Source organism: Monomorium pharaonis, chromosome 7 (assembly GCF_013373865.1).
Source record: "Monomorium pharaonis isolate MP-MQ-018 chromosome 7, ASM1337386v2, whole genome shotgun sequence".
NCBI lineage: Eukaryota > Metazoa > Arthropoda > Insecta > Hymenoptera > Formicidae > Monomorium > Monomorium pharaonis.
In genome coordinates this window covers 4,056,077-4,070,195 of record NC_050473.1, presented here as the reverse complement: position 1 = coordinate 4,070,195, position 14,119 = coordinate 4,056,077, and the positions used below count along the sequence as shown (strand labels likewise).

Sequence of the window (14,119 nt, the reverse complement as noted above, 5' to 3'; positions counted from 1 at the left end):
ACAGAAAAAGAGAAAAAAGATAGCTATTTCTATATAGAGCAGAAAAAGTATGTGCGAGCAGCATTTAATTTCCCTTTCTGCAATTATGTCATAATATATAAGAGTTAAATAAAGTAAACGATATGGAAACTTGTTCGTGGATAATAATAAAATCAAGTAGAAAAATTCAAACTATTGTATAAATAGAATAATGTAATAATTTACCAATAAAAATCATAAAAATATAAATGTATTGTTTCTATTATTAAAAATGATTAAATATCTTCGTGCCGCTCTAGCCACTTCGCTTTCTATCGGATAATTAATCGTGTAGTTAATTTTATATGTATTTATATGTGTGTATGTGTGTGACTAATTTTAAAATTATTTTTATTCCAAATTTTCTTATCTAGTGCAACAAGATATATGGAAAAAATAATATGGAGATGTATATAATAATATGCGGAACGGAACCCTTCTTAAAATAACAAAAGCGAGGGGAATGATGATCTATGATATAAAAATAACAAATGATATAATCAGAAGATTATTAAGCTGTGAGTATTTTAAATCAAGAAGAAAGCACGAAGGAAAACCTTTCAAGTCAAAATAATAATAAAAGAAAATTATGTTAACTTTTGAAGAAAGAGATTATTAATATAACGAGTTCAAAGTTTGCGATATTTCTCTCACACTTTCTTCCGTCTTTTCTCTCTCTTGCAATGTTTCCATTAGCTCGAATCCATACATATCTTTCTTAAAAGATACTATTTGAACGCAATTGAACAATTTTATTTGTAAAAGTTTGCAATTTTTAATTGTTTGTACATTTTTTAATTTAATAACTATAACTTTCTCGTCAATAAAAAAAAGCAAAAAAGAAGAGCAATATTGCGATTTTAAATTGGTTACAAAAATTGATCGTAGTAAAATTAAGATCGTATATCGTGACGAAATATCACAACTAGAATCAAAACTGTCATAGCTGTCTCATTTAGCAGAAAGTGCAATTTACAAATACAGCGATATAATAAAAACGATTGTATGAATCAATACAATCGATACAATCGCATCTGAGCATAATTTAATTTCGCACGAACGTTTATTTGTCGTTCAACGCACGGATTTCAGAGCATGAGCATTCTCTCTCACAACGAGCGAAGACTTGGAGCGTTAAAAGCAGCATGATAGAAAGAAATACAGAGAGGGTGACAGCTACGGACCCTAGATATTAATACGTGTACGGTGTCGGTTCACTTTGTCGAGCAACGACGTGTAAGATCGACTCTGCTGGAGAGATACGCTCTTCGTGCCATACCGCTGATACTTTGTCCTCGTTGCAAGGTGAAATGCTAACTAAAGGGGATGTTTTAATGGCAAAGATAATAATATGCCCGGTCGCGATAGCTATTCCTAGACCAACAGAAATATTCGCATGACAGCAATACACACCATTCCCCGTTGATTCCTACAGTTGATTCAAAGAAGAAGGCATTACAATCAAAATTTTGCTAATTATATTCAGAATATTGGAACCAAAAAAAATACACTTACGGGGCATAAACATATATACACATAACATTATTCCATTAGAAATATCTGTTTTAATTGGTGTATTAAATATCATCTATCTTTTTAAATTTTTAATAGTATTACATTTAAATTATCCTGATAAAATAATATATAATACAAGAAATTTTATTGTAAAACTTTTTTCATTTAGATATATTGTGATATTTTTAAATACTATACGTGTCACATTATAAATGTTAAAAATTAATTTAATGATCAAGTAGAAATTAAAGTTCGTTGTATAACAATAACAAATAAAATTATTTTTTTAATTTGCACTTTGAAATGTTCTATTTCCACGACTAAATTTATAGCAGTGATACGCTGTAATGTAATTGAACAATTGATAATGATCAATCCATCGAATAAAATCTGTTTCTTTTTTCTATGTTCAATAGATGAATCTATCGAACATAGAGAAAAGATTATTTTGTTTGTTCGCATTTAATTTGTGTAATAAAATAACACATCCATCTCAAAGAGCATGATATCAACATTGACGTAGCGTATATATCGTCTATACACGTACAGAATCGATATTTGAGTAATTCCTCAGCGATACTTAAATATAAACGAACGTTCGTTGCTTTTGTTATCACAAAATTCAGCAAACTATCATACATCCCATAAATATGGCACTGAAAAAGGCTGTTAGATCGATTGCGTCCCTAAATATAAAAACTGCATGTATATACCGCGTATATAAAAAGTCTGCGCAAACGAAGTAACTTGGAGCTATTGCACGCAACATATAGCTCATATACTCTTTCACACGATATATATACCTATTTTTTTAGGAAAAAAACCTACACACACGCGTGCGCGCGTTTAGAATTATAAGAATATGTTTAGATATTTTTTTAAATAAATTTTAGTTGTAATGACAACTCATTGTTAAACAAGAGACAAACGCGAAATTACGTATACGTTGAAAAAATTTACAAATTTTAAATTGATGTCAAAAGATAACGTTTCTATACATACTATGATGACGTCAGAACGTATACTGTTCAAATATATGTATCACATTACCTTAATTATTTGATCCATGATGCATTTTTGGTTCATCAAATTTCAAAGGATTTCTTTTCACTGTGCTTTAATCGGCCCTCGCAGTTAATTATGATAAAGGACTCAACATGTCGAACGCTTATTTTTTGTAAGAGATAATAAAAACATCTTACGAAAATGGAAAATTTGTATTACTATCAAAAACCGAACTCCGAAATAAAAATTGTGTCAATTTATTCAGAATGGCAAATGTACATTTCACAAATGTAAAACAAATGTATGACAAAAATAAGAAAAACGTGCACAAGTGAATCATTTACTTGCCAACATAAGTCAAGTGTGTACTATTTTCTTAGCTAACTACTCGGCGTCGTACAATTAATAACTCGTGCAAGGGTCAAGCAGCGCACTTTTAGCAAGTTTTCTACGCTATTATATACGATGCTCCCACTCACCGAAATATAGAGAATTTAAGAAACTTGAAGTGAAGCACAGGCAGGCACTTGGTCGGAATAATAAACTCGTATATCACTGCACGAGATTATGTCTAATCTTTCAACAAGCAATTTATATTCACGGGATCACGATATTATATATATACATATATAAAATACACACACACACACACACACACACACACACACACACACACACACACACACACACACACATATATATATATATATATCTTTCTGAAGAAAAGTTGTGAATAAGTACCCTTTATCGGCGAATTTGTATCAATAAGTATGTATTACAAAGTCGGTATTATGAAACTATTATAATTATTGCTATTTCTTGATTAGCGATTCATTCTTCAACGCACATCATAGTTACACAATGTTAAATTAAAAATGATAAATTTAGGTCCCACCACAGTGATGAAAGATCAGACAAAAACAGATTGATGTATAGTAATTTACGAAATTTGTTCAAGGAAATTCGAGATTTTTTTAGACAGTAACATTAAAAGCGATAGAAATAATAAAATTGCATACTAATGGCAGTTCAACGTTGAATCCCAAGATTACTATTTAATAACAATTAATGAATATTTCAGTTTTCAAATAAAAAAGGTGACGAATAACACATATATGATTTAAAAGATTACGCATCAAAAGGTGACGAATAACACATATATGATTTAAAAGATTACGCATTATTCATCACAACAGAGAGAGAGAGAGAGAGAGAGAGAGAGAGAGAGAGAGAGAGAGAGAGAGAGAGAGAGAGAAGTGAGAACAGAGAAAAGGGAATAAGAAAACGATCAAAGACGCTGTAAGAATCGTTCATTATTCCTCCTTATATTGAGAATTCCTGCAAACCGATTAACAAATACCTCTCAACTGATCTGGTTCTCTATCGTGATCCCCTATCGCTTTCTCATCCTTTCGAGCATCACCCTCACACGAGGCACCTATTCCTCTTCCCCCCCCCCCCTATCCTCACTTTCTTTTATATTTCAAATTCTCCGCCTCCGTTCGGCATTTTGTGCCGAGATATTAGAGTTTAAGCAAGGGCTTCAAGAGATCCGATCGAAGAACGCTTCCATTGGTATTCCTAATGACGAGAAAGGATGTCGGGTTAACATCGTTTAAAAGCACAGGCCGTTGCCCATTAATGCGCCTGATAGTTCTCCAGAAAATCTCATCAACGGTTCTATTTTCGATCTCATAAACGATATCGAACAGCGCTCTGTAACGAATTGTCCTGTTGTTCGACATAAAATTTCGCATCAGCGGTCAAATACACCATATATAATTGAGTAAACATAATTTCCGGGCTTAACTGCGCTAAACAACAAAAATTTATTTTGCATAGGATTTGAGTAAGATTTTCTACTTTTCATACCTTATGAGATGTATAAATCTATTAAATATCTGAATATTTCGTACAGAAATATAATATTCCAACGTTACACAAACGTATAGATTGCTAATTAAAAATTACATCAAAGTCTTAATAATTAATGTTAGATAATGCAATTTTCACTATTAAATTACAAGTTATATTAATCACAATTTGGTTAACTTTTATGCATAGTTTTTGTTTACACTAACTTATTCTTTCTAACTTGAAAAAGATTCAATTATTTTTATATACAAGATTTTTTTTTAAATATAACTTTCTGTCTCTCTCTCTCTCTCTCTCTCTCTCTCTCTCTCTCTCTCTCTCTCTCTCTCGTGTGTGTGTGTGTGTGTGTGTGGTGTGTGTGATATTTTGAGTTTGTACATAAAAATTCCTGTCCAATTTTCCCGTCAATTATGCATACATTCCATTTTGTACATCCAATCTTTACTTAAGAAACATAAGGTCGAATGCAACATGATACTTGAAACGTAATATGTAACTTATATAACCAAATAGTTTGTTAACATTAAAACTATAACAACTCCTCCACAAATGAATTACGTTTCTGTTAGCGAACGTTAATCGAATCGCGGGCTAATCTCGCCAGGAAGTAAATCGATGAGCGGAATCGACGAAGATAACCAGTAAATGGTCAGCGGAGTTTAGTTACAAGGTAAACCTTGCTGTAACAATTAATTGCCGTCATAACTCGAGACAACTTAACCCTCGCCGCGGGGATGTAATCGTTAAACTGACATCCCGGTTTGAAATCTACCCAAATGTGAATAAATCTCATTTTCAGACAACGGACAATTTTTTGTTCAAAAGGAACAATTTATGTATTTGCTTTGAAATATACCATTTTTCAAAAGATACGTATTCCTTTTCTCTCTCTCTCGCACATGCGTTTCTTGTATTTTATTTTGTTGATTAAAGGAGTAATATGATAAAAATAGCTTAATAAATAGATTGGCTTCTCACAAATGCAAAGAGAGTAGATTTGATAGAAAACTAAATAACAGTACAAGTATGTAATTATATTCCATTAAACTTTTTTCATTCTTATTTAGTTTCTTTTAATAAATGATAATCTATGCGTATGAGAAAAAAATGTTTTGATGTTTATTCCTCCACGCAGGACAAACAGTAGCAAACAAGTACATCATACTTTATTTAACGTTAATAATAATTTCAAGTTCTGAGCGTGGTGGTACTAGAAATCAATATTTTCTATATTTTATAAATCTGTACAACGTGATAAAATTAAAAAATAAGTTAAATAGCATTAAAAGAATAATTTTTTTTTTCAATATCTAAAAAACTAAGTTAACGACACAGTCATACAAGGCAACGACGATATTAACCTTAGCGAAAGCATTTATTGTAAATTTCTCTTTCTAAATTCAAAACTCATTAACGTGTCACATGCTTTAATCGGCTTAAGCTATTCCATTGAAAAATATAATGCAGTTCGTATCGTGTCATTAAAGATTTTGGTCGGAAAATGTAAATGTTTTTTTTCTGAAGAAAATTGTAGAATATGGAAAAAAAGAAGTGAAATTATATTGTTTAAGTAAAGCATATAAGCTCAAAGTTTCAAATCTCAACGAGATCAACGAGAATCCGCCGACGAGAGAGTAAGAATAAAGAAAATGCAGAATAAACGAAAGCATTTACTCACCAGCTGTCGCACCGGCACTACCGCCTGGCCAGATCCGCCAACTGTTCCATCGGCGCCAACTCCTAGGCGATTTCTGGCATCGATTCAGCTCCTCCATTCAAGTATAACACTCACGCGATTCGGATCCGAGAATACCTGGAGAGAAACACGCGATTAATTAAATTAAGTGATCTAATCCGGAGTCCGGACATGTCCGCGCAAGTCCGAGAGAAGACACTTTAAGACGCGTTTATTGCGTGCATATACCTTTTACATACATGCATTCATACGACAACATATATCGATGTCAATCCTACCGAAATATCAATGTTTATCAACTCGTTGGTCAACTCGGTAGACGACATATCCAATCGTAAACAAAATTAATTGCATGCAAACTAATTATTGACGCGCGTAATATTTGCGCGATAACACGCTTTCATAACGATTACACATTCGATATAATCCTACGTTATTACATCTTGCAACGCGCGTCACACAAACACAAACGCCTGCATAAACAAACATTCGTGCATATTTGAGTATTTTGTATAATTTCAAATAGCTAAATAGTAAATATATTCAAGTTTAACTGGTGACTTGTGTGTTGTTTCCGGAATGCAGAATTTTTAAGACGATTTCATAATCTACACATAGAAAGAGAATTTTCAAAGAAAAAAAAGAAAAACTAATGGAAAAGTTGAAACAAAGTGTCAAATATATTATGAAAGAGATACTCGCTCGTTTCGGTGACGAGTATGCAGCGAGTGCTCAGAGTCTAACCTATTCGCGACGTATATCATGGTATGGAATGTGCACGATTAGGAGCTTAAACGAAGCATGTTTATTTGCTCTCTGTAACAGCAATAGGAGTGCTCGAGATTTGCAGCACGATCGACACCGTGGATGCACGCGGGACAAGTAAATAACGAGCGAGATGCGCAACATAGGAAACATTTTGACGACTAAATTTACCAATTACCGCACGATCTCGAGAGCAAATAAATCCTTCCTTCCACTCCGCAACCCTTACCGGTCCCGTCGCTCGCGATTATTCTTGGCACGACTATTCTGTCGTGATGCATTGTCCATTTTCAACAGATAAACAACGCAACGGATTTACTCTACTCTGGCATATAAAGCGCGCGAAGCGAAACTAAGATGGCGGATTAACACACACGCACCACACGCTCTCTCTCTCTGTTTCAATCGCTCGCTCGCTCGCTCGCTTTTCCGCGCGCGCGGCGACTTGCGCGTCATAAGTACCTTACGGTCGAACCAATCATATAGGTCAAACATCAAAAATCAAATATCCAAAAGCCAATGACATTTCATTACACAGTTACTTACACGATTAACGTTACATCGTCGTACGACTGAATATATATTATGAATTATACATGTATTACAGGGTCATTATCGTTAATGCTTATTTGATCGGTTTACAATCAAAAATCGTGACCCACGACTGAGAAACGATTTAGTATTTTGTAACACGTACACCGTAGCCTCTTGAAACATTCACTCGTGCAAGTCGCGAATTATAATCGACAATTAATATTGATCAATATGATCAGATAAATCTACGAATCGGTCCGCGCTCTACTCAACGTTTTACACTTTTACAACTAATTCGACACGGACTGTCGACAGGTAAAAATCGTGAACGGACGAACACGGAGCAACACCACCGCGCGACAAACCACCGACGTGACGTGACGTGACGCGACGCGACGCAACACACGGCGCCGTGAGAGAGACGACAAAGATGGCGGTTTCGCGCGACAACATGCGCGCTCAACTTGACATAGCGCGTAATAGTTACTTGACTAAGGGTCTCTTAGCTACATCCTCGAGTTTTGATTAACCAAGCGTGTTATTTAAGATGGCATGCTCGAATAAAGATCGTTGACAATTGAACAGTCCCGTTACGATTCTCTACAATTTTCTCTGAAATTTTTATAAATGAAAATGTCAAAGTCCGAAGCTCTGTAGTTCTGACAAATGTAAAAATTGCTTTGACATTTAAAAAAGGAGATTAATCGCCATACTAAGCTTCCTCGGAAAAGCACCCGGAATCTGTCTTTCTTATCTAATTCTGTCGAGCCGTCGAGTTCTTTTGTTTTCACCGGTAACCAGCGGAGGTCCATTTGTCCAAATTACATCCGGTCGTTGAAGCACGAGAGAGAATAAAAGTGGGCTACTGACGACGGTTCTCTATCTATCTCATGAAATTTCATCCAAGTTTCCTATTTTGTGAATCGACAGAGAGAGAGAGAGAGAGAGAGAGAGAGAGAGAGAGAGAGAGAGAGAGAGAGAATAATCTCATCGTAAAAGAAAATGTCAATTACACCAAACTGTTTAAGATAGAGATGACTTGCGAATCTCGCCAAACCTATAAATAAAAAAAAACTTGGAAAATAAGTCTCATCACCGTACGTTCTTTCTTCAAATTTTTCCTGCATAAATCAGCGGCAATTCCAGGAACGGACTCGGATCCATTAGCGAATTACATAACACTCGAACATAAGAACGAACGGAGCTTTAAGAGGACACGTATAGTTGAAGTCTTAAGAGGATATCTTTTGTGATTAGAAGAGAAATTACGAACAAACATATATGCATTTAATCGGCAATATTATTAAATATTATAGAGACAATATTGATATTTATGAAATGCGCAAATGTAATTGACAATAGAGCAATGGAAAATTTACTACTATCCTTCGGATTTATATAATTCTAAAATCTAAAAAAAAGTAATTTTAAATCGTAAAGTAATCTTACAAAGTAAAATAAATTTTCCAATTAACGATTTTATATATATATATATTTGTCGCATTTTATTTATTAGTTATACACACAATATTTAAGAAACTGCAGAAAAAGTTTCATTCATCGTCATTGCATTAAGAGTTTAATATTTCGATCACAATTCTAATTTTTTTATCAACCAATGTCTAAACTAATAAAATTTAAAAAAATAAAACTATGTATTTATATCAATTAAATTATTAAAATTTTTTATTATTATGTTTAAAAAATTATGTTGTAGTCAAATTTAAGATTCTCTATTGTCAAGTATTTGGAGAAAAATGTCAAACACTTAATTGACAACATATTACTTCGATACAAGACCTATTTGAGTGTTACGTCACGCAACTTTGTAGAGTTACACGGTGTTATTAGCACTGTATCTGAAATATCTCGATTTCCAAGTATCTGTGATTCATCTGACGATCACTGCCCAGTTAATTATTAAAATGAATATAAATGATTCATTCGCCCATATAGTTATTAAGAAGAAAGATGACAACAAATCCGACGACTACCGATAAAAATTGTGAAATTCCTGCAAATCGGTGCAAACTTTTGTGCCATCTCGTTCTCTCCCTTGGGAGAACTTCGCTTACAGTAACATATAGTAAAGTTCCGCCTGCTAAGCCTTGCAAAATTGGCAACACCACCTTGGACCAATCTGTATCCACCTAAGCATATTTGAAATGGACATTAAAATTAGGCATTCCTCCAAGTTTGACGTTATTCATACACAATAATCATTTCAATAACAACACTTGTCGAGAGACTTATTTTTTCTTACCTGAAATGTTAACATGCCAATACCGATTCCGATAACGGATCCAATGGCAAATAAAAAAATAACAAATACTAATCTAGCAATAGATTTACTGACTCCAGCTAATTCCAGCCCCAAACAGAAGCCGACGACAAATTTGTGTGATGCTACCGCTCCGGTTAATAACAACACCTAAAAAAAAGTATTTATATATGTAAGTATGAAATCGAAATTCATTAGAAAATCTATGATGATAAAATTGAGATTATGACAATTGTCTCGTAACATGTCTCACACAAGTGAGATGCTCTGCATAGAATAATACGCCTTCACTCGATCGGTTTGATTTGCTTCATTCATAAATATGCAATAAATAATGCAGAGAATGTATGCATAATACAGAGACAAAATATTCTGTTCTGTTTCTCTCTCTCTCTCACACACACACACACACACACACACACACACGCGCGCGCGCGCGCGCGTGCTTCTCGTAATTATGTAATAAATGTACACATATTTAAAAATTAAATGCAATTTAATGCAAATTTAACATGAAAACAACCTCATGGTTACACTTAGACCTCTATTCGCTATACTCTCCTATCACCCTTTTTAACTTCCTTTTGTTTCTCGTTTTTTCAATACTATTTATGTTACAAATGGATAATGATGAACGTGTTCACATATATACCTCGGTGATCTTCGTTTGCAATCCTATCGCAAGTCCTTCGAGAACAGCATGTACAGTAAGGGCAAAAGCGAGACCGGCAAGACCAGTGTTGGCATCGGTACATTGCTCGCCGTGATTTCCGTGGCATAAAAATGTATTTTCTTCACTCGATGACCTCGAACAACCATCACTTGCGATACATCGCGTCGCGCCATAGCTACTAAACGTCCATGCGTTATTGGCGTTATTAAGATTTTGTCGATAGTTGAGCGGTAATCTCACGTCCTCCTCGGACATGTAAACCTTGTTGTTTTGCGTAGCGTTGTAACCGAAACCATGAGAGTGATTCCTACAGTTCGAACTGAAATTCAAGATAGACGTAATTTGATCAAAGCAAAATTGAGATCTATGCAAAGGTACATAGTGGATAAGAAATGAAAAAAACTTTCATCATGTTCAAATGTTCTTAATGCCATATTCTGTCATTGATATTGGAAATATCACGAAATTGAGAATAAACACAACATTGTTATATTGTTAAGACAAGATCAATATGTGAAAGAGAAGCACATTTTATTCATTTCAAGTTACATATAAGGAAATTGTATGTAATAGGTATATTGTATACTGTACTTGCGCACAACTTCCAAAGTAGTTTCACAACAGATGAGAAATTAAAAAATATTAATAAATAAAAAAATGTTGGACTTACTTTCAAATAAATGATTCAAGCATGAATGTAAAAATTGCGTTGATTGCAGAAAATTCGAGGGTATTCGAAACATTTATTGTAGCTAGAAAGATATTCAAGTCGATGACAATCTTGAGAACAGACAACAGTCAAAATTGATATATCGATATCTGACAAACAAAATGGCTCGCGTGATCATTCTTATTGCAACATAAGTTCGCTTGATTCGTTTTGTTCATTTTTTATCTTGATATTTTAGAGTCTAAGGTATTTTCGAAGGATAGCTCAACACATTTGGCCAAACGTACACACATACATACATACATACATACATACATACATACATACATACATACATACATACATACATACATACATACATACATACATACATACATACATACATACACGCGTACGCGCGCGCCTAAAGCCAAGTATGTATATAGTTGAAAATAATGTACCGTTAGCTATTATATCATCATTACGTGGTCTTTTACGTCCGCAATCCATTAATTTATCGTCATAGGAGATTACGTGACGATTTATATTTCTTCCTCAACGACAAGCAGGCTTTAAAATTTAAAAAATAAAATTTATCATCCCAACTTGACTCGTTAAAGTTATTCAAACGAAATTTTATATAAAGTAAAAGAAAACTTAATAATAAGGAAAAAGTTGGAAAAATTCTTTTAATGGAATTATCTCTTATATCAATCGTAAATAATTTCGTTAGATCAAGATGTAATATGTACACGCATCACAGTTATCTTTTTTCATTCGCATCATTTTGGCAAATCAAGTTATATACATCCGTACATCGAATTATCGATACTGATTACTTATACAAGAATAAGAAACTATTACAAGAATACTATTACAAGAATAAGAAGCTCTTTTCGTAAGAAGCTCAAAGTTAACACAAATATACTAATTATGGTATTTCTGCAATAAATATAGGAAAGGTTGAATCAGTTTGGTTATGATGCGCGAGCATATATATCATCTAGTGTCTTATCAATGATAATGAACGATAATATTGCGTCGCGCGCGAGATGATTGACTACGCCACATGTATCACGTAGAAATATTCGGAAATAAATGGAAATGCCGAGACATTTTTTAAATTAGATTATGTACTCGTCTATTCACGAGTGTATTCAAACGAAGAGATTGCAATGATACGCGAAGCTCGAGCTCCTTCAGACCTCAGACTTCGACACACGTACCCACCCTCGCTCGTGCGCGATCCTACAAGTGGCGGTGGTCCTAGAAGAGCGAGAATCCATTTCGAATCTATGCCGAGTGCCTCGGCAGAAATAGTGTACGCACTCCTCGACGAGATAGAGCATGAGGAAGCCACAGGAGAAAATCAGCTCGGCGTAATCCGGCAGAGCTTGGCGCACCTCCGGCAGGAGGTGAAGCGTTGCGGTGGCTAGGAGGACCCCGGCGCCGAAACACAGGGCGCAGGAGAGTGACAGTTTCCGTTGAAGATGACGAGTACGCGAGACAAAGCAGGCGGGCACGATGCCGACGACGAAGCTGCCGGCGCCAATCAGCATCATCGACGCCAGTTTCGCTTGCACAGCGTTGTCAAACATGATGATAACCTTCTACTCTGGCGTCTCTGGCACTCTCACTGGCTCTCGGCTGATGATGGCTATTATCTCGTCGCGTTTCGCTCTTTATCCTCGCGCGATCCACGACGATGGAAACGATCGACTCCCTTTCTCTCGAGTCGCGTGTCGAATCTCATCTGATACCATTGGATACCGGAATCGGTTCTTGCATCGGTTATCCAGAAATTCCTCCTCGATCTCGATCCTCGATCTTCGCGCGTACCGAACAAGACTCCTCGAGTCGAGACACAACGGCACGTCAACTATCTCATCTCAAGGCGCGACCCTAATCTGACAGCGATGATAACACCGATAGAGAGATCGGCAGCCATCCATCGAATTGGAAATGACAGAGCCGTCATCGCACTTTATCACTAATCTTTCGTCGAGTAGAGCGCTACGCGTTACCTACTTAGCTTCAAACGCGAAACGATGAGAGCGCAACGAAATGTCTTCCTTTGTCCTCGAGGGGACTCTGACGAATCTCTTTTATTCTCCCCCCCTTCTCTCTCTCTCTCTCTCTCTCTCTCTCTCTCTCTCTCTCTCTCTCTCTCTCTCTCTCTCTTACACACACAATTTAAAAATACTGTAAAAGCTTGATAATACAATTTAATTGCTATTTTATATATATTATATAAAAGATAGCCGATGCAAAGACGCTGTCGTCAAGCTATCTTATTTAAGCTAAAAAACAAAAACGGTATATTAGCGATAATGCTTGTACGCGTGCAAACGATAAAAGCGACATTACCGAAAAAGTTTCGCGAGGAAGCTGACGAAGCTGCTATGTCTTTGCAGAGATGCGATCTCTATCAATTTAATTGCGTTATATGTAGCTAATATGCGTATAAAAAATTCTCTCTTGTCACGTATACGCACGCAAGGCTATTTGACTTTTTTTTTATATAAAAAAAGCACGCACGCACGCACACAACACACACACACACACACATACACACACACACACACACACAAATATATATATATATATATATGCAAAGGGTGCAATGTAGTACACATATATGTACAATATATTGTACATATATATGGTATTTCACTTTAAAGTTCCTATAAATATCAATATTTTGACATGTTATTCGACACGTATACAATTACATATTCGAGAAATAAATCAAATTAATATTTTTCCTACATTCAGCTTAATATTATTATATGTATATTATATATATATAAAATATATCCATCAATCATATATATAAAATATGATCCAAGTCGCATATCATGTATTATCGAACTTATATGTCCTTCGTTTTGTTTTACTTTTTGTATTTTAATATCTCAATATTCTATTTTAATTATTTTCTCTTGTCTTTCTCTCCCTTTCTCTCTCTCTCTCTCTCTCTCTCTCTCTCTCTCTCTCTCTCTCTCTCTCTCTTACATAATATGTATCCCCCTCGTTATTATACATCATATATTATAATATATTAATTGAGTTGAATCAATTTGACTTCGTCGAGGTGTACATACATAC

General features: G+C 34.9%; 2 protein-coding genes and 1 long non-coding RNA gene across 23 annotated transcripts in view; 1 reads left to right on the top strand and 2 right to left on the bottom strand.

The window, feature by feature from the left end:
* LOC114254709 (L-type lectin-domain containing receptor kinase S.7-like) overlaps nt 1-8,332 on the bottom strand; it is a 69,674-nt gene extending 61,342 nt beyond the window's left edge. For 15 of the 21 annotated variants that reach the window (XM_036289730.1, XM_036289731.1, XM_036289732.1 and 12 more), the window contains exon 1: nt 6,092-6,219. Coding sequence is in view for 5 of the 21 variants with exons in the window: in XM_036289746.1 (XP_036145639.1) it covers nt 6,092-6,188 (97 nt within the window). In the remaining 16 variants the exon portion in view is untranslated. The other 6 variants (XR_004964096.1, XM_036289746.1, XM_036289726.1 and 3 more) reach the window with 6 other exon arrangements.
* Nucleotides 3-2,827, top strand: LOC118646571. Its single transcript, XR_004964097.1, has 2 exons — nt 3-536; nt 1,111-2,827. It is a non-coding gene; the product is annotated as an uncharacterized LOC118646571 (long non-coding RNA).
* A 341-nt stretch (nt 8,333-8,673) lies between the features above and the next one.
* Nucleotides 8,674-12,609, bottom strand: LOC105832773 (zinc transporter ZIP3). The gene is made up of 4 exons (XM_012673994.3): nt 12,242-12,609; nt 10,342-10,681; nt 9,672-9,839; nt 8,674-9,558 (listed from the first exon to the last, which is right to left on the bottom strand). The coding sequence occupies exons 1-4, from the start codon at nt 12,607-12,609 to the stop codon at nt 9,349-9,351; spliced, it is 1,086 nt and encodes a 361-aa protein (XP_012529448.2). The 3' UTR covers nt 8,674-9,348.
* Nucleotides 12,610-14,119: the final 1,510 nt, after the last annotated feature.